Genomic DNA, 20,894 nt, shown 5'->3' on the forward strand with positions numbered 1-20,894 from the left:
ATTTAACAAAAGGCAGATTAAAATAACTTAAAATGCTTTATTGATAAAAACTTAAATTATACAAAAACTTAAATTTACAAAAGTGGAACTAGAACACATTCACAACAGTGTCTGTGTTTGCTTGGCACGAAGTTTCTGTAAGGTTTTCTGTGAAAAGAAGGTAGAAAAATATTCAACTCAGAATTCATGCAACTAAAACATTTGGTGCTCACAATTTGGTAATAAGCATAGTCTTTAAAAACATTTTCTCAAACAAAACACGATTCAAGTGTTTTTACCTTGTGGAACTCCTTGGCCTTCAGTCGGTTTCTTGCACAAGCTTCCTGTCTGTTCCTGATCGCTTGCTGAAGCTTCACTTCCTCCAGCTGCTTATACAGTCTGCAGCAACACACATACATGGAAATGTGAACAACTCTCCCATATTGCTAAAACTTAAACTTGTGAGTGTATTATGAACCCTAGAACTGCTCCAATGAATTGGGAAAGATGTAATAAGATGACAGAGCACCCAGGGGAAAGTTTGGAGTATATTGTACATGTTCTGTATCAGCACTGAGAACACCAATACAATAATAAAATAAAGAAACATTCGGTTGTTCCACAAAATCAGGCTCACATTTACTGTCTAAGGAGGAGCACCAGACTTTTTATCCGATATCACAAGTTTGAGACCTACTTCCCTGGTTTCTGTCTTAGAGAGAGTAGCTCATGCTCAAATATTAATTGAACTTTCCTAGGCCATGAAAATATATAATAAAATTTTGTGGCTTTTCCCTTTATTTGATAGTGACAGTGGATAGACAGGAAAGGTGAAAGAGAGATGGGGGATGACACGCAGCATAGGGCCACAGGTGGGACTCGAACCCGGGACGCTGCAAAGGACTGGGCCTACATGGGGCGCACGCTCTTACTGGGTGAGCTAGAGGTCACCCCACATGTTGGAATTGTTAATTTAGGTGGTGTTCCCTTTTAATGCAAGTAATCAAGTTTTGGATTTTACCCTTCAGTAATTATTCATTAGAGGTAGTAGTAGTAGTAGTAGTAGTAGTAGTAGTACGGAGAAGCAACGTTAACTCCACAGTAGACAGAGTAGAGGTCAAAGCTAATATTGTAGCAGTACCTCTGAGTTCTCTGGTGCATCTCAGAGACATCCAGTTTCCTTTGTTCCGGTGTGCAGCTCTTCACCTCGTCCACCTTTTTCAGCTTGAAATCGCTCCCTGAGGGAACAGAAAATGACTTAATATTTGCACAGATTGTTGCGGACCACTTTTCAAAGCATCGACTTATGGCTGGCCTACAAATTAAACTTAACAGGTCATTATTTTCCTCAAGAAAGCCATACAACACGTAGTACAGCACTGAGCCAGCTGGGTGTAAAATCCGATAATCACATTTCAGGGAGGTGAATGACTGGGATAATTGTGAGTAGGGACTAGTAGTTTTCATCAAGGTACATTTTTAAAATTGTGCCTTAGGTACAAATGTTCACCAGGAGACCAAAAGGTACCTAACAAACAGCTCCAACATGTGGGCCTGTATGGTTTGTCTGCTTTTTGCCACCCATGATACTAATGTAGGGCTCGTGGTAGGGGTGGGGGAAAAAAATCGATACAGCATAGTCTCGCGATATTTTTCGTGGCAATACTATATCGATACACAGACGTCAAGTATCGATCTTTTATGATATATGTGTTGGTCAGTCTGTCTGCTTGACAATCCCATTTTGCAGCAATAAAATGGAAGTGAGATGAACGGACAGAGAAATGTAGATTTTTAGATAAAACAGATGTTGACAAAATTGTCCTTTGGGGACTTCATTTGAAATTGGAAAGCATTTGAAGTTGGAAAAAAGGTGATACATTGCAATATATCGCAGAATATTGCAATATGTTTAAAATCGCAATAATATCGTATTGTGACATAAGTATCGTGAGGATATCGTATCATGAGGCCTCTGGTGATTCCCACCCCTAGCTCGTGGTACTTAAAGTGAGATGACTCAAAGTGTCCAGTGGTATAAAAAGTTAAGATACCTGGAGGGGGAAGCTGGGGCTTTTTCGGCTTGATAAAGCCAGATTTCTCAGTAGTTTGATGCAGCTCAGCCTGTCCCCCCTTTGACTTGGTACTAGTCTTATGTTGAGGTTCTGTCTTCGACTTTTCCTTACAGGTGACTGGTTGAGATTCCTTAGCTTTAGACTGCTCTCCGGCTACAGATGGAGCTTGGACCTCCGGTTGAATCTTGGCACGAGTCGCTTTAGCCTTAATTTCCTCCACCCTGCGGGACGATCTCTGGAGCAGCGCTCTGCGCTTCTCGTGGTGGACCTCCTGCAGGCCTCTGCTAGGACCCCACTGAAACTCCAGGAGCTTCACTGAATCTAGGGAGGAAAAGTTTCACAAGTTTACAATGTTCTGACAGAAAAAAGGATGGCCAACCACCAAGAGCTAGGTTCTGTGTGAGGTTTTCCTGGTTGCTGTCACACCAAATGCATGCTCTTGGGGAAAATTGCTAGGTGTCTGTACATTACCTACTCTATCTGTAAAATGTCCTGAGAGAATGTCCATTATGATTTGACACTACACACAAAATTAAATTGAATTATTGCTTTTTTTGTTCCTGATCACATCCATATTTAAGTTTCTTCACAATTCCACATCTCATATGCAGCACTCCCATCAGCTTTATATCTCAGTTAGATATACTGAGTCTGTAACTGTTGTGACTTATTTACCTGGGTGCGTTTGGTTCTTGTCCTCTGGAGTCTCATCCGGTGACAACGTGGATTCCGTCCCCTAGAGAAGACAGGGTTTGTGTTCAGAGATCTGAAAGACGCCCGCAGCTAAAGTCAAAGTCCAAAACGTGTATAGACAGTCACCTCTGTCTCATGGCCTTTCTGTCCCTCTTCCCTCGCTCCATCTGGAGGTTGGTCTTCCCAAATTCCCTCGTCCTCAGCGATGGTGGTCTCTTGGTCCTGCAGCGTGGTATCCGTCAGGCTCACTAGTGTTATCTCCGACTGCTCCAGGATCCCCTTCTCACTGGCGGCCTCCTGATAGACGGGAATAGATGACAAGCACTCAACCAACTCAGCCAGTGACACCTTAGATTCTACAAATAACAGCCTGCAGTTGAAGCGTGACGATGCAGTGCTCTTTTTCAAATTGTACCAAGGTGAAGAAGACACCACAGTCGTACCCATATCTTATCGGAGACAGGACAGAGGTCGCTGAATGGGACTGCATCTCCCAGCCTTTCAGAAATGCCGTTTCTGTCTGCATCCGCTCCCTCTGGCGACATCATGGTGGGAGACAGCATGAGGACAGAGTCTCTGGGTTGGTACTGGGAGGTGGCGAGCTGGGAGAAGGATTCCTGCGAGGTGGGGGAATCTGCTACGCAGCCGGACAGATCCTCCGTTCTGACGCGCTCGGGTGAAGGTTCAGACTCAACAGTGTGGATTTCAACCTCCTCGGAAGGTGTGGAAACACGGCTTCCCCCGCTGGCTGGCTGTCCTTCAGGGGAGGTGGCACGCCCATCGTGTTCGGGCTGGTGAAACGTCATGGAGGGGTCTGCCGTTTCGTTGTGGGTGACCTCAGCCAGAAGCGGGTGGAATGAGTCTGAACCTGGAAACACTAAAGATGGTGATAAACATGAACATAAAGCACATTTAAGTGTCTAACTAGGTAGGAAACATACATGCAAAGATGGCTGACATCTAAAACATTAGTTAAAAGAACCGAACACATTTGACTCTTTTTGCTTCAAGTTTCCTGAATTCAACTTTAACCTGGCTTGAGCTACAAACTGAGACAACAGATACATATTTGGTCATGATCATGTTCTCCCTCGGATACAACCACCACAAGGTCATTTTAGAATTCACTATTTTATGCCTCACCTTCAGTCCTCTCTGGGCCCAGGTCCACGTTGGTTTGGTCCTGCGGATGTGGATTCACAGCCGGGACATAAGGACTGTGTGACGAGGCTTCAGGAGGCAACACTGGGTATGACGGACCACTGGCCTCAGTGGAGACACCAAGATCTACGTGGGTTCTTTCATCTAGAAACAGCAGATCAGATGACAAACTCAAACTTTTTTTTCCTACGTTGAAGAAGTAGAGCAGGGATGTTTGTAATCTTTTGCCACAAAGCTTGATTGGGTCCAGTTGGATGTCTGAGAGGACAACTCTTATATGTTCAAATTGTCTTTGATGCTTTTAGGTTGTAGAAAGTCCTCTTTAAGAAGAGAGGTTATTTAGTTTTGTACATGGAGAACAAAACGCTGTACAATGGTTCAACCAGACTGACGACAAAGATCCCTCTGAGCAACAGTTGAATAAGAAGAGCAGAAATCAGCAGCAAAGAAACTGGAAGCTTAGCATCAACATGTGTGCAGATTTAAATACGAACAGTTTACTGTTTCAGTGTCAAGTGTTTAATAATGCAGCCTGTAACAAATAATATGAGCTGAACATACTATGGGCTGACAAATCACAGTTTAATCCTCTTCAATCTAACCATTGACAAGTCGGCAGAGGGCCCAAAGAAAAACACAACTCAATATTTAGAGCACGTTGCACCGTTGTGTTTCAATAAAGTTAAAAAGGGTCACTGATGCTTTTCTGGACTGGAAAAAAAATTCAAAGTTCAAGTTCCAGCAGTATTCTCCATGACTTGCAACACTATGGGACATACACTAAATGAAAGTTTGAATCATTTAGTTCTTCTTTTGGTGCCAAAACTATTTCACATAATATGTTTACTGTCTGAATTAAACTGTCTTTATCTCTGTTAAAATAGTTATTACAAACTTTTGAACAGCAGTGTATTTGTGATAACGCTCACATTAAATATGCTGATATAAACTGACTCAGAGCAATTCACTTTTAACTCAACTGTATTCATTCATAAAGAGCTGTGTGAATTGAGGGTTCACTGCCTAACTAATCATAACAAATAGCATCAATAGATGTGTTACCAATGGATAATGTTTCAACTACAAATGCAACTAACAGTCCATTTGATTTAACAATGGGAAATGGCGATGATGAACTTATTTAAGTTAACCACTAGGGTGGAGTCCTCATACACCTCTCTTTACCTGAGTGTCCACTGTGCTGCCCCGCAGACTCATCCAGCTCCCCAACCAGGGGTCTCATTCTGCTCTCATCCAACCATGTGGTCGACCGCTCCAATGGCATCTGACCCATCAGCTGACCGGCATAAAAGTCCTGCCCACCACTCAGCCAATGGGAGCTGGACTGATGGGAGAGTCGACCAATCATTCGACTCAGAGTGGAATCCCATCCACCTTGATCAAAGCTCACTGAGACAGGCCGACCTGTCAGCTGACCAATCATGGACGAGCTAGCCGATGGGTGACCGACCAGGCGCTCCATGGCTGAGTCCCTCTGGTCAACAGCGAAACAGGATGACTGGTCCGCCAGCTGGCCAATCAGAGGTCTGAAAGAGTCCTGCTCTTGGTCCACAGCCAGTGACGTGTCCTCGCCTGAGAAGTGCTCCAGGATCGGATTGACTGTATTGTCCCGTTCCTGTAGCAAAAACAAAAACACTGATTGAATGTTGGGTATTTAACAGCAAAAATATTTATAACTGATCTCCATTTATGATATAAGTTCTGAAAGAAAATGGAAAATATGCAGCATCAAAGTCAAACTGTTTAAAGCTGCAAAGTGCAGTAACAAACCAGCACACCATATAATACTTTTTGCAGATCCTTTAAAGTGCCCATATTATGAAAAAAAAAAAATATATATATATAAATAATACTTTTTTCTGGGATTTGGGGTGTTATTTTTTGTCTTTGGTGCTTCCACACGAATAAAAACTTGGAAAAAAAAAACATCCATGCTGTTTTGAGTGAGATACAGGTTTCTGAATTTATCCTGCCTACAGTCTCCGGATGAGCTGAGAGCCTTACCTAGCTACTGAGCATGTGCGACTCCCACCAAAGATGGGACAGAAGTGAGATGTCTCACTCTGTAGCTAAAACAGAGAGCTCAACACACAGGGTGAAAAGAGGAGCTGCAGCAATGTGCAGTAAAACATAAATAAATATGGTTTGCTGAAAATGAAACCATGTAAACCTATTCTGGTACAACCTGAAAATACAATTATGAACCTGAAAATGAGCATAATATGGGCGCTTTAAAGTACAAGTTTATGGTTTTTAATTGTTAACAAGTTAAAATATAAGTGGCCACAAAAAACATTAGGGTTAAAAAAAAGAAATAACAATTGCGAATCACTGACCAGGCCACTCCTCCGTGCTCCTGCGGTGTCTGAGGGAAGAGACTGATGAGGCGTAGAGCTTTCATCCTCCCCTCTCCTCTCCAAGACTCGAACCAAAGACTGCTGGGAGACTGAAGAGCCAGTTTCTTCCATATAAGAGGATTCACTGTCTGCCGGCCAACAAAGAAGAAGAAACAAAACACGGTACTAACATGATGCAGCCTAACATTAACAAACACATTTCAGACGTTGGAATCACACCTGTGCACACCTGGAACAACCGCTGTGTGTCACTTTTTGTGTGTACAACTAAGTGAAACAGCTTGAATGCCCTAGATGAGAGACGTACGGTGGTATGGTTATCGCATCTCGCCGCTCGATTTGAATGCAGCTCTTTTTGCCTTTGAGTGTAGCCGGTATGAACATATACAAACATTTTCAGACGTGGTTGGAAGAAACACTGTAAAAAGTAGTAGTAGTTTGCTCAAAGCTTACCGATCTTAACTTGTACCATCACACTTACTGAGGGGTTTTAAATAATTGCAGTAAACTAACACAGATGTGGCAACTGCCATCAATCTATCAAGCTGAAGACCGAAACGATACTCTTGTAAATGTGTGCAGTGTATGCATACCTGTGGTTTTGCCGGCAGTGCTGAGCGAGATGTTTAGCTCCCTTGTGTATCTGTCAATAATGTGCTGGATGCTGCTGTCATTAAAGAGAGAGTCTACAGCCAAACCAGGATGAGCTTCAGTCGAGCTTTCCTTAATACCGAAGCTTTGACCGGATGGAGAGGAAACGCCAGGGGAATCTGCTCCTTGTTCTAAACGTCTTAGAGATGGGGATTTATCTAATGAAGAAGTTGGAGAAAAAGAAAATAACAGATTAGATTAAGGCTATAATAAAGTTAGATATGCAATCAGCATGCTGTCTGGTGTATATACACACATTAAAAAGGTCATGTGTACATATTGTCACCTTAAAAAAAGGATGAATATAACAAAACCACTTGAATGCACAGCAGCACTCAGACTGCAGAATGAAGCATATTCCAACAGGTCACACAATAATGCTCAATAACTGGAAGCACACACTCAGATTCTCTGGTGAACAATGAAGAGCCAAGTCATGTTGGTAAGGGGATTTAAATACGGTATTTCGTGGTTTCAGCTAGGGTTGCAGCAGTATACCAGTTTCATGGAATACTGTGGTATGAAAATTTGACAGCTTATCTACGGTATTGACATTTGTAATTTTTTTTTTTTCATGACTCCCACAGAAAATGGCTTTAAGTTTCAATTATAATAAAGAGTTTGTTTAACCAAAAAAAAAAACTTCTGTTTTCATTCCTTTAAAAAGGTAATTGTAACTGATAATAATTGTGTAATACTGTATGTATATATATATATATATATATATATATATATATATATATATATATATATATATATATATATATATATATATATATAGTGATATATTCTTAGACGGTTATCCTACTGTGAAATTCTCATACTTCTGTTACATTTTCCAAGATTTCACACAAGATTCAAAAGCACAATCAACCACATGGTCAAAAATCAGAAAAACAACAACACAAGAACCGCGTGATACAAGATACGACCCTGCGGTCCCTTACCAGTGTTTACGTTTTGCTCAGGATCGGAGGTGATGTAGCTGCCGGTGGAGATGGTGGTGGAGGAGAGGCCGTCCGAATCAGGAGGCCTATGTACAGACTGAGAGAGACACACACACACACACACACACAATAAATGTGTAAAGGAGAGAAACGTAACAGATTAGAGAACCCATTCATGTACACTTAATGAGCTCAGTTCAAGTGTAGAAACCTTCATGAAATGTATTTTTAATTAAATACACTTCAGGTGGGGTAATTTCACATCATCGCTCAGAAACACACACACACACACACACACACACACCACAATTTAAATGTTTGGCTTACTTACTGTATTGAAATTACGTACATTTGCATTTGGAATAAGACATGCACATGCACACAGACTCACTGAGCTCAGTTCAAGTGTAGAAACCCTCATGAAATGTATCTTTAATTAGACACACGTCAGGTCCAGTAATTTCACATCATCGCTCAAGTGTAAAGAAACCAAACACCACCCCCACACCATACGACAGAGACAAGATAAAAGCTTCACAAACATAATCAAAACCAGAGGCAGATATTGCCCAGGCGCTCAGATTTTGCTGGTTTTATCACTAATCTACAATATGAACCTCAGAGTATTAAAGCTCTATGCCAATACGCAATGACATTTTTCATTTTCTAATCAGTACTATTATCACTGGTGTCTGTCGAATGCTGGCAAAATATGTGTATAATCAATGCAAAATCATCACTCAAACTGCAATTCACAGAGGGAAAACACTTACATTAAAGTTGACAATTTGCAACATGACATTAAACAGAAAGATTATCTCCAACAGAGAGCAGCCAGATGCTCTATCACTGCATATGGACTAAAACGGTTCGTTCCCTTGTAACTTTCTTATCAGCATCTGCTGCAAAAGTTAGCCACAACGTTGAGGACTTAAAAGAAAAGAAAGGACTAAGTTTAGTACATCTTCAGTTGTTCTGGTTACCTCTGTAGGGGATCTGTAACTTGGGATTGCAGGACCAGAGTAGTCAGCTCCTCTCCCAGAGTCAGAGGAAGGTGGTGAGATTATCCTCCGGATAAAATCTGGAAAACAATATTCCAACCAAGTGGAAATATCTTAATTTTTGCCCCATTATGTATCAAATGCTAGCATTTTTTCTCTCATCTGTATTCTTCATCTCTTCAGCTGCCATCTACATACCAGACTGTGAGGATTCTGGAGATGTTCCTGCCCCCATCAGCTGCCTCTCTCTCCAGATGACACTGCTGGATCTCCCGGAGCTCGTTCCAGAGCTGGTTGATTGTTCAGCAGTCCGCTGCCCACTGCTGGACCAAGAGGGTGTCTGCTGGGACGAGTCAGAGGCCACAGACGACTCTGATTCCTCTTGCAGATCCCGGTCCACAGTGTGTGGAGGGACCTTCACACTATCCTCTGGACCTGAAGATAGGACACACGAACGACCCAATCAACTGATTAATCCTGTCCATAGCTCATCACACGTGTGTGGTGAAAACAATCCGTTAACCCTATTTTCCACCGGGAGCGTCTGTGCCGCGTTCCCGGAGGCGCTGTGACCCCCGCGAGCAATCGCTGCCATTCAAGTCAACGCTAGATATTCCACCAGCCGCGTCACGGAGCGTCCCAGAAGCATCTCACCGCTCAAGATACGGAGCAGACTATTTTCACACGAGACGCACGCCGCTCCAACAACCGGGTAGGACGTGAAACAGCGAGTGTATTTACTAAAAGACCCCCCCAATATCGTATAGGTCTCCTCTACAACACCACGGACGACGAGAGATTCATCTTTGAGTTCGAAAAACATAATAGACATTACAAATATTTTGTATAAAGACAACGCCAGAAAAGAGAAGGCATGGAGTTTAATTACAGGAGTGCTTGGAATGGAAGGTAGATACTAGCCTAATAAACTTGTAATTGTTCTGTAAAGTACTTGTACTGCGCTTCGGAAGATGCTCCCGGTGTAGTGTGGCGCGTGGCAGAGGACGGAACAAATCACAACGCAGCACAGACGTGCCCAGTGGAAAAGCATGGTTATTACACGGACCTGTGACTTGGCTGGTGTCGGCTGGTGTTTCCACCTCTTGAATGGCACTAAGCTCATGTTGTTCAGTCATCATGTCCATGACGCCCAGCCTGACGCGGGTCACCGGGGGCTTTGCTGCTCGAGGAGGAGGAGGGAGGAGTTCTGAGGCGAGGACTGACACCGGGGCAGGTCCAGCAGGAACATTGCTCCGAGATATGAGATCTAAATGGAAAATAAAACATTAACTCTACAATTCTGATGATACTGCAGTGTTTTTACGGTTACTTTAAGTGCATGCCATTTAATTTGTGATGGAAGTGCAACACAATCAATTATTCAGAAGTACAGTTTTGTATTTAAATGCTACTAGCATTAAAACAATGTTTTATTAGTTAGTTTAATCGGAAATGTGTAAATCCATTTACTTAATTTTAATAACCAGTACCTAATAAAACAGCAAGGGACAAGATGGCACTTTTTGGTAAGATCACGAAAATCAAAAGGAGTAAATAAATTAAATGGAAAAGGTTTTCCATTCTGAAGTTAAATGGAAATTGTGTGAAAAAAAAAAAAAAAAAGAAGAGCAATCTGACATGTCAGTTACCTGTCTCACCACCGTCAGATGGCGGTTGCGGAGAGGATCCATCTCTCTCCTGAGGGTCTTCTAGGTGTGATAAAGTTCCTCCGTTAGACTCCTCTATAGCTCTCAGCAGGGACGCAAGTAATTTCAGGCGGGTCTGACTGATGTTCTCTGAAACTAATACTTCACTGGCAGCCTCTGGAACTGGCTTTGGGTAAGAAAATGCATCAGAAAAGTTATTTTCCCATACATGAACACAGACTCACTCAGTACGTTTACATACATAATATTCCTGTTTTTTGCCCTCATTCCGAAAAAGACAATATTCTGACTAAGCTGTTTACATGGCTAATGAAAGTATATATTCCACTAATATTTCCGTTTACATATAAACTGTGCAAAACAGGATTTTTTTCAAAGTTTACCAGCGGTGGCAAACTTGTTGGACCGTGCGGACACAGCGTCCCTCTTTCATTCCTTGAACCAGCTTGTTGAAAACGTCGGCGTAGCGATGTTTGTGTATATCCAAAAACCTGTTGATATCCAAGTCTTTGATAATGTTTAAAAGTAGCTGCGTTTCTCTTTCTTATCGGGTCTCCCAACTTGCAAACTGTTGGCTCGTTGGTTTGTGTACAGAAACCAGAGCAACGCACTGACACATATTCTGAACACGCTGTCCAAACGCTGTATACGTGTCCAAACAATGCCTCTAAAAACTGAATAATACCGGAATATCCCACGTCTTAATCGGAAAATGCTATATTCGGGGAAAAGGCCTTATTCGTACATATATGACCTGTATCAAATTCAGAATATGACAATATTCTGAATAATAGTGGAATATTGGTGTGCATGTAAACGTACTGACTGAGCTCAGTTCAAGTGTAGAAACCATCATGGAATGTATTTGTAATTAAATAACACTTCAGGTCAGGTAATTTCACATCATCGCTCAGTGGACACACACACACACGGACACACACGGACGGACACACACGGACACACACTCTGAGCTCAGTTCAAGTGTAGAAACCATCATGGAACGTATTTTTAATTAAATACATTTCAGGTTTGGTAATTTTACATCATCGCTCAACACACACACACAAATAAACACATATGCTGTGGTTCTATTGCAATATTATTTTTTTAAGATGTTTTGGGGCTTTTTCCCTTATGAGATAGTGACAGTGAATAGACAGGAATGGTGGGAGAGAGATGGGGAAGGGCCGCAGGTCGGACTCGAACCCGGGCCGTTGCAAAGGACTCCGCCTACATGGGGCGCTCTTGCTGGGTGAGCTAGAGGTCGCCCCGCAATATATTTAAAAAGGGCTCTTGAGCAGAGTTTACTTTTGCAATCAAAGGAGGCTCAAACCAGCTGGAGGGGATCTTTCCACTTACTACTCTTGTTTTATCTTTGTTTTGTGTAGAAACCATACTTTGTCTACTGTACTACAACAGAAACACCAGGGCCGTAATAGTCCCCTCACTTACATGTTTATCAGTAGGAATCAGAGCTTGCAGTGTCTCCTTTTGCCTCCTGATCTGCTCCATCTCCACTTCCTGTCTCTGTCGCTGCTCTTCCTGTCTCTGCCTCTCCTCCTCTTGCTGCCTCTGCTGCAGCGCCATTGACTCCCTCCGCTCCAGTAGCCTTCTCTGGACATCCTGCAGCTCTCGTCTCTGCCTCTCCTCCTCTTGCTGTCTCTGCTGCAGCGCCATTGACTCCCTCCGCTCCAGTAGCCTTCTCTGGACATCCTGCAGCTCTCGTCTCTGCCTCTCCATGTCGTCGTTCTCTCTGGAGTTCAGAGACCCAGTCCACAGGGAGCCATGCAGCAAGGTCCCAGGCATAACCGGCGCATGTCCTGGAACCAGAGTTGCACCATCTGTGACGTTCGGGCTAATGGCGCGGATGGGTTCAGAAGTTGGCTGGAGTGGGATGCCAGTTGAACGATGTGTTGGGAACAGATTGTAAGGCAGCGACTCTGAGGAGGGTCTCAATCTCTCTTTAAGGTGCTCCGTTACTCTCTCCATTATGTTGTCAGTCAGCCAGGCAGTGACATCTGGTCTCTGGTTACTCTGACTGCTCGCAATAGATTCAACTTCATCGGGCAGCGACTTGGAGCCAACGCTTACAGGGGAGCTGGGAAGTCGTGAAGGAGAAGCCAACGTGTCAGACTCTCTTGTAGGAACTTCCACAGAGGTTTGTGATTTGGTGTGGGTGTATTCTTGCACTGCAGGAGATGTAGGGAGTTGCAGAGGAGCTGGAAGATGCACAGACTGAGCACTGTGCAGACGTGGGCGAATTGGGACTGACGGCACAACAGCAGATAGCAACGATGTGGCGGACATGTTGTGACGAATTCGTAGTGCTCGCTGGTGTTCCTCCAGGCGCTGACGAGCCACCTCCACTGACCTCTGGTGAATTCTGAAATAAAAAAGTGGTCCAAAGGAATACTACTTTTATTTAAACAGCCCAGTAACACAAATCTGCCTTAAAAGGGCTTTACAATCTGTACAGCATCAGCACCCCCTATACTAAGATCCTCTAAAGCTGTATTACTTAAGGAATGGTTGTGAAAAATATAGTGACAGTAAAAGTGATTAAGTACATATGAAGGGTTGATTATTATGTCACATGTTGAGCTACTACTTTAAAGTAGTGCATGACAAAAAGGATAAATGTGAATTGTTAACAAAAAAAAAAAAAAAAAGTAGTTCATTTTCCGGCTTTAAACACACCTGTTTTGTTCCAGCAACCGCTGTTGATATTCTCTAATCCTTCTGCTGTGGTCATCTTCACCTGCAGCAGGCACCAGCTGTAGAGTGCAGAAGTAGCAATTATCCATCACTGAACTAATTGTACTATACAGACCTCACTTTATGATGATATCTTAAAGCACATGTGTCAAACTCAAGGCCCGGGGGCCAAATCCAGCCCCTTGCAAATTTGATCCGGCCCTTCATTTCAATTTAGGCTCACATCTAATTTTGGGCCGACTAGTTCTGCACCACACCAAAAAATAATGTAATTATTGACAAATCATGACTCTGCCGTGCATGATTTGACCGATTTACCGACTTTGAGACTCAGATTTCACCACAGAAGCAGAGAGTTTTTCAATATTCAGGCTGTGAAACAGGTTGTTGTTTGCTTTTCATGACTAGCTAAATTCTACGATGGCTAAGACACTTTTCTGCTGACTTTTTTTAGGTTTTTATGGCAACCAAACTGTATGGGAGAAAGCTATAAGTGACATGCAACAATACAAAATTAATAGACTTTTTTTTTGTTAAATAAAAGAATGTCAATAAACTCAACATGTCTGGCCCTTATTGTGATCCGTCATTTCCAGTGTGGCCCTTAGTGAAATTGAGTTTGACACCCCTGTCTTAAAGGATGACACAGCAATATTAAATATTAAAAAGGAAATATGAGAACAGGTTAACTTAGGAGACCTTTGATATTGTATCAAAGAGACTACCTCAGTGACTAGACCAGGAGTGACAGAGGTGGCTCCCTGGTCATGGACAGATAGTCCTATTCGGTTAATAGGAAGTCGCTGTGTCACAACCGCCTTCAAATCTTCTCTCTCCTGCTGGGCCTCAAGCAGCATCTGCTCCAATTTGTCTTTCTGCTCTTCCAGCTCCTGGAGCAAAACCACCTGCTGCTGCTTCTGCCTTTCGAGCTCCTCTTCCTGAACAAACAAAAAAAAAAAAAAAAAATGAGAAAAGACAAAAAACATTTGAGGCATCAGTTGTCTTAACAATAACAAAAGTTGAGACATTGCGGCTGGACTGAAAAGTGAAAGCCCAAACAAATCAAACAACATGTTCACAGCAGGAACAAACTGTAACGCAGAGGGAGATGCACCCTGCTAAACCCGCTAAAGCTTCAGATAGAGGCTAGACTAATTAAGTTATGAGGAACACCTGGATCCATGAATGCCGACCAATCACAAACAATTAAAAAAAAAAAAACGCATGAAGCTTTTGGGATAACAATAGAACCAGACACATACAGAATAACCTCTCTGACAATGCGTCAAATTACAGTACCTTGGTGTAGTGTAAAACTCAGCACTCAATTAGCAACTTTCTGCTTCTTATAACTTAATTTTTTGATGTAATTTGTGCGTGGAATGCAGAAAGACAAGCAGCAATCAAATTAACGGCTGTGCCTTCACAAACGAGAAAACAAGAGTGATTTACAATTTTAGCAGGCGTAACAGAACACTGCATGTTTCTCCATGTTAACGTGGTCTAACAACTGTCACTGGATATACAGTACAAGCATTTCAACCTGTCTGATTACCTGCTCCTGCCTATGTGTACATGTACAAAAATAGTTCCTGCTCTGTGTCCTATAAATGGGAATCAACATGTACCCTTTTTTTTCGTTCTTCAAACTCCTGGATTCTGTTGGCGAGTACATCAGGAGGTAGAGTATCTGCTGCAGTTGAATGTTCGGTTGTCTCCGACACTGGTCCAAGAAAAACACAAAATAATAATTATCTCATAACAACTAAGTATTGTAACGTTTTGCCTCATGTTTGGAAAACAAAAACGGGAATAGATCTCAAATTTCAGAAGAATGAATTTAAAGCCCAAAGAAAGAAACAATTGGGATAACTCAGTAGCCTAGAAGTAGTCTGAATTAGAGCCCGACCGATAAAGGATTTTTAAGGCCGATATCGATACAAATATTTAGGGATTTAAAAATCTGATATATCGGCCGATATACATTAAAAAAAATAAATCCAAAAACGCGTAAGAAAGATCAACAGATTTCCCTAACATTAGTTATTTGTAGTTATTTATGAGTCCTCACTAAAATAATGTGATTTGAATGAATAGGTTTGTTTTATTGTCACAACAGAACATCAAAATATATTAAAGTTCTGATAAATAAAGTGTATAAAAATACAAACTTAAGATATGAAACATAAAGTCCCCTTGAACAAAAACACAGCGACAACAAAAATCAAGGAGTCTTGCCAACAAGGCCTTTGTAGAGCGATGTGTGTGTGTGTGTGTGTGTGTGTGTTGTAGAGCGATGTGTGTGTGTGTGTGTGTGTGTGTGTGTGTGTGTGTGTGTGTGTGTGTGTGTGTGTGTGTGTGTGTGTGTGTTGTAGAGCGCCCCCTGGTGGACAAACTACGCAACGCCAACACTCAGAACATGGTTGAAGGGTGTTTTATCTCCGTTTTTATTTTATTTTTTAAATATTAATTTATCTGCCGTTATAAATGTTGAAACCGATAGTTTGGAAAATGACCCAATATCCGCCGATAATATCGGCCCGCCGATATATCAGTCGGGCTCTAGTCTGAATCACTTTGACCATACAATTATATTTTAGAAATAGATGAAGATATAAATAAAAACACATTTAGAACATATTTTTATAGCATTAATAATCACTATTAATATAGAGCTTGCCAAAGCCCAGATACATTTGTGTAAATAGGGAGGGGGAAAATGTGAAAATAATGAAATAAGAAAATAGAAACTGTATCACATTGTGCACGACCTTCTAGACCAATTGGATTACAGCGGTTGACAGTGAATGACTTACCCGGGGGGGAGTGGCCAGGCTCAGCAAGCTCGACGGGGGGCAGCGTGTCTTTCTCCTCGCCGGTCAGAGAGCCTGTGTCGATGGTCGTGTCCCGCTCTGGGATCTGATCGGTGATGGCCGTCGGTGAATCGGCCGCAGGCGCGTGGCGGCTGTGGTCAGTCCACTGATTCCTCTGGCTCCGGATACGATCCAGGAGTTTCTTCAACGCCCGTCTTGGAGCAGGTTTGGAGGGATCCACTGCAAGTCAAGAAAAACGCTGAATGCAGTTCTGGCTTAGTAAAGATGAGTTTCAAGAAAAATGACATCAAGCATATCACACAGGACAGTCAGATTGCATTCAGGGTTGGTAAATGTAAGAGGCTTGAACTTACTTAATTTATATAGAACAGTAAACGACAATTTCTGTATTGGTTTTTGTGTCAATGCCAGAAAGTAACTGGCACTTTACTTTTAAAAATAAATCTTGTTACAACCCTTAAAGACAAATACATTCAGGTTTAATGTGTATGTGGTGCTTCTCTTCACCTTGAGCAGATGTTTCCTGCTCGGTGCCTCCAGCATCCTGATCGGTGTCATGTTGTGCGTTTCTTGTATCTTGTGTGGCGATTTCATCCAGTGTGACGTCCAGCTCTTGGTCCTGGCTGCCTGTGGACAGAGCTGGCAGAGGCTCGGGTACCAGCTGGACCACCAGATCTCCTTTAACCCCTGGCATCAGACACAGCCAAGGTTTAATAAGGCTCCTCTACAACTATACATGTATGCTATATCCGGCTACTTCAAAATGATTTGCATGATTTTAAGAAAAGATAAAAGTACTAAAATCCGATGACACATACTTGTTTTTCTGATTATTTGTTAAAAAAACACATTCATAGGTGAATACTTCGCTCCTGAACAGTCCTTACTCCTCTCTCCAGTGTACATGTCCTCAAAGGCAAACTCTATTTCCCTCTGGAAGTCCTCCCGTGTCTCCTGTCGTTTATAGAGAGGCTGGAAAATCTGAGGAGGCATTTGTGATACCTGCTGTCTCCTCCTCAGCAGGTCTGTCTGCTGCATGTGCTCCAGTTCAACAAGCAAGCGTTCACGATCCTAAAAGAGAATAAAAACAGATTGTGTATTCATCCTAAACATTTGTTATCTCTCTTGGCACTCTGCTACAAGACTACATGCTTAGGGGAAAACGTTTTATTCTTGTACCAACTCATTTTCCTATGAAGGACTGCACTAGGATTTTGGAGAACTGGTGTTCTGTTGCTATGACACAAATTCAACAATTAAACCCTGTTTACACCTGGTTTTAAAATGCGTCACTTGTTCTCAGATCACCCAAACACATTTTTAAACCAAGTGTAAACAGAGTCTTAATAATACAATACAAACCACTACAATCTTTGCATTAAAAGGTCAGTCTTCTTACTTTGGTGAATGGTGTAGTCTTGCTGTCAGTCAACAGTGTTTGCAACAGTGATGGCAAGTAAATCAGAGCAAATCTTCTGTCAGATACACAAGCTCCATTTTGGTGTCTATCTGTTCATCACATATTACAATTGTACCTGCACGAGATGTTCCCTCCTCAGAGCTTCTTTCCCTCTGAGACGAGCCTTCTCAAGCTGCTCTTCTCTCCTCTTCTTGTCCTCCCTCTGTAAGTCCTGCAGTCTCCTCGCCTCCAGCTCAGCTCCCTCATGGGCATTAGGCTGTAGACACATGGGCAGATTAGACAACTCTGATAAAAAAAAAGGGAGACAAACAAACCATGGGGTTAAGTGCACACAATAAATCAGAGGATTACCTGCTTTGTGTCTTCCTCTCTGTCCACTGTGCTCTCAGGCATGTGATAATGCGTGGCAGCAAAGGCACTTACATCAGATTTCTTTACTACATGTGGCTTCTTGGAATCAATGCTCTGATTGAACGAGAAACAAGACAATGTTACCTTGACTACACCCTGAACCTAAACTTTGTAACTTGGAAAGCTTTGTAAACAGGATAAGACAAAACAGAGCGGTAGCAATGCTTAGTTGCGTGTTGGAAGGATAAATAGAGAGATCGGGCTTAAGGCTGCATTCACATAGCCTCAGGCGCTTCGGCAACTATAAATTGCCGGACTGATTCTTACCATAAAGTGAAAAGTCAGCTAAATCTAGGTCAACAGAAAAAAAGTTTAAATTATATCACTGATTGGGCAAATCACCTGAATGGGGTTTGGAAGAGGCGGTGGGAGGCTGGCCACTTTTGCTGATCTTTCCTTTTCTGCCTGTAGTGCCTTTTTCCTGGCATTGATGGATCTACAAAGGAATATACAAAGGAATATACTTAATGTTCAGTTAATTCTGAGCAAATTCAAACAAGTAAAACGTCTTTTAAGCAAATGTTGGTGACGCTGCTTACCGGCTTTGTCTCTCATTATCTTTAAGCCTTTGTGATTTGAGATCCTTCAAGGCTTCTCGATAACGCTCCTCTGCTTTGACATGATTTTCCTCCTCCCTCTGAGCTATGGCAGCCAAGTCGGGTTCCTTGTGCAAAGAAATCAAAATCACAACACAAAAATTAAATGATTGGGACACTTTGTTCATCTCTTAGTAAAGTTGTTATAATGTGATGGTTTTCATTTCAGATGTTCTCCTTGGTTTGGTCTTTGATAATGTCAGTTTCAGTGTCTCCAAATTCATCTTACCTATTGTTTGCACTGAGCAACTAACTCAACAGTGGACTAAAATGTTCCAAAGGGTAGTGACAGCTTCCACAGGTGTATTGTGTTCAACCAGCAACATAAATGTTATCTTACATGTTCTTGTGCACTCCTGTGTCCCTGACCGAGAAGCTGGAGGCTCTCCTGGTATAGATTCTGCAGCGTGTCGAGTTTCTCCCTCTGCTGTCGCTCCCAGTCCTTCCTCAGCTCCTCCTCCAGCTGCTCCAGCTCACGCTGCCGTCTCTGCTCAACCTCTCGGCGGATCTGCAGAGCGATGTACCGCTGCTGCTCCCGCACCTGGAGTTCAATGCAAAAGATACATGCATAGTCAGTCTCAAAATAACAGACGCTTTTGAAAACTATTCAGAGAGGCGTTTTCATAAAAGGTAGCTTAAAAAACGTTTAAAAACACTGCATATTTTGAGATACTAACTAATTTAAGATACTAACTCATTATTTTAGGATAACGTTAACGGTACTAACTTGTTATTTTGAGAAAAAGTGAAGCAGAAAAATCGCTGAAATGAACTTATGTTATTATCATCTGACATTAGCTTACCTGCTGTATTCGAAGTTTTCTCCTCCTTTCATGCTCCTCTCGTATTACCCGAGCCTCTTCGTTAGGACTCAGTCTTAATTTGGCCACTTTTCTCTTCATTTTCCTCAAATATGTAGGTGGACATTTCCCAAAAAGCAAGGTAGCTAGCTAACAACTGGCGTTAGCTACGTTAGCCGTGCTAGTTGATATTAGCTAACGTTAGTTTATATTAGCTTCATTGTGTTGCAGACATTTACAACCATTACGACTCTGACAGCCATCGGAAAAGTTTAAAAAGTAAAATAAATACCAATAATTTTAGGAAAAGGTAGCGAAAGAATACTAGCTAAATCAACACTATGTTTTGTTTATCGCCTGCCAACCTGAAAAAAACAGTGGACGCTTTTGTCCTAAACATCACTTCCGGTAGTTTAAACTGCCCGCCGTACGTCTCCATTCCGCGCTAAAATCTGTAACATTGGTTCCGACCAGATGCTAAACATGGTTCCTATAGCTATAGCTTTCTTTGACAAATATAATTTAAACTGTACTTATACAGAATACAACAAGATCTGTAAAGCAATGCCTGTACCATTATTACAGTTAATTCAAAGCACATTGTTATATATGCAAGAATAAGACCCTTACCAACTTTACCAAATCGAGTTATTAATGATTGTTCTTTATTTTGACAATAAATGTAATAATAAATATATTAGTGATGCTTTGAAATCTAAATTATTTTTTGATTATAACAGAGGATTGTGTGTGCAGGTTCCAGATATGGTTGCATTAGAAAAAACACATTTTAAATTCATTAAATTGCCCATTTCCCCCAAAAGTCAAAGAGACTCACTTTAAAATAATCTATAAGATATATCCGGTTGTTGACTTTCTTAGAAAAAGATTCAAATTTAATGTAGACCCTTTTGTTTTTTGTGAGGTGGCTGAGGATACTCTTTTTGCCCCGTGTCCAACAGCTTCTGGTCCGAGATACACAATTGTCTGTCACTTAAGATGGATAATATACACCTTGCCACACATCCTCTTTTATATGGATAATATAGATTCATCAGTATCAGACTTAATCAATATGATTATTCTTATGGGTAAATATCATATTCATTGCAGTAAGTTCCTTTGTTTGGTTTATAAATGATTTTAAATAGTCTTTTTCCTCACTGAAAAAGATCAGATCTAGTAAAATTGCAAGAAAAATGTGTAGTGACATATTTAGGAAACTACAGTTTGATTGATCTCCCCTTAATTGTGTGCCGCTCTAAATGTTTATTTAGCCTTTTTGCTTTTGACTTGTGTATTTTTAAGTAGCTCCCCCTTATTGGTTTGTTCTTTGCTTTTTTTTTTTTTTTTGCTTAGGTGATTATTTCTTGTGCATGGACACCATTTGTATTGTATATACGCATGTAAATTGTTTTTCTCCAACGAGAGTTTTGTATGTTAAAAATAAAATAAAATAAACATGGGTCCTAGTTCCTATATCCCCAATATGTGCGTCGAAAATAAATTACCATACCTACTTTAAATTAAACAAAAACAGTTTTCATTAAGAAATAAAAAGATATT

General features: G+C 41.5%; 1 protein-coding gene across 4 annotated transcripts; it reads right to left on the minus strand.

Moving 5' to 3' along the window:
- Positions 1-17: 17 nt before the first annotated feature.
- cep295 (centrosomal protein 295) lies at positions 18-19,741 on the minus strand. 4 transcript variants are annotated; one of them, XM_028570729.1, is made up of 30 exons: positions 19,332-19,741; positions 18,869-19,069; positions 18,472-18,596; positions 18,275-18,368; positions 17,873-17,986; positions 17,637-17,777; positions 16,989-17,172; positions 16,609-16,788; positions 16,084-16,320; positions 14,896-14,990; positions 13,993-14,205; positions 13,250-13,326; positions 12,285-12,935; positions 12,005-12,194; positions 10,535-10,718; positions 9,952-10,152; positions 9,084-9,320; positions 8,868-8,965; positions 7,885-7,981; positions 6,880-7,095; positions 6,266-6,414; positions 5,094-5,544; positions 3,891-4,052; positions 3,191-3,624; positions 2,874-3,044; positions 2,730-2,790; positions 2,034-2,375; positions 1,121-1,217; positions 279-378; positions 18-147 (listed from the first exon to the last, which is right to left on the minus strand). In XM_028570729.1, the coding sequence occupies exons 1-30, from the start codon at positions 19,428-19,430 to the stop codon at positions 100-102; spliced, it is 5,649 nt and encodes a 1,882-aa protein (XP_028426530.1). In that variant the 5' UTR covers positions 19,431-19,741; the 3' UTR covers positions 18-99. The 4 variants fall into 4 exon arrangements, with proteins under 4 accessions (XP_028426530.1, XP_028426537.1, XP_028426521.1 ...); XM_028570736.1 differs by having other exon boundaries at positions 12,005-12,104; positions 12,195-12,935; XM_028570720.1 differs by having other exon boundaries at positions 3,191-3,615; positions 12,005-12,935.
- Between the last annotated feature and the right edge of the window lie 1,153 nt (positions 19,742-20,894).

Source organism: Perca flavescens, chromosome 3, assembly GCF_004354835.1.
Source record: "Perca flavescens isolate YP-PL-M2 chromosome 3, PFLA_1.0, whole genome shotgun sequence".
Classification (NCBI taxonomy): domain Eukaryota; kingdom Metazoa; phylum Chordata; class Actinopteri; order Perciformes; family Percidae; genus Perca; species Perca flavescens.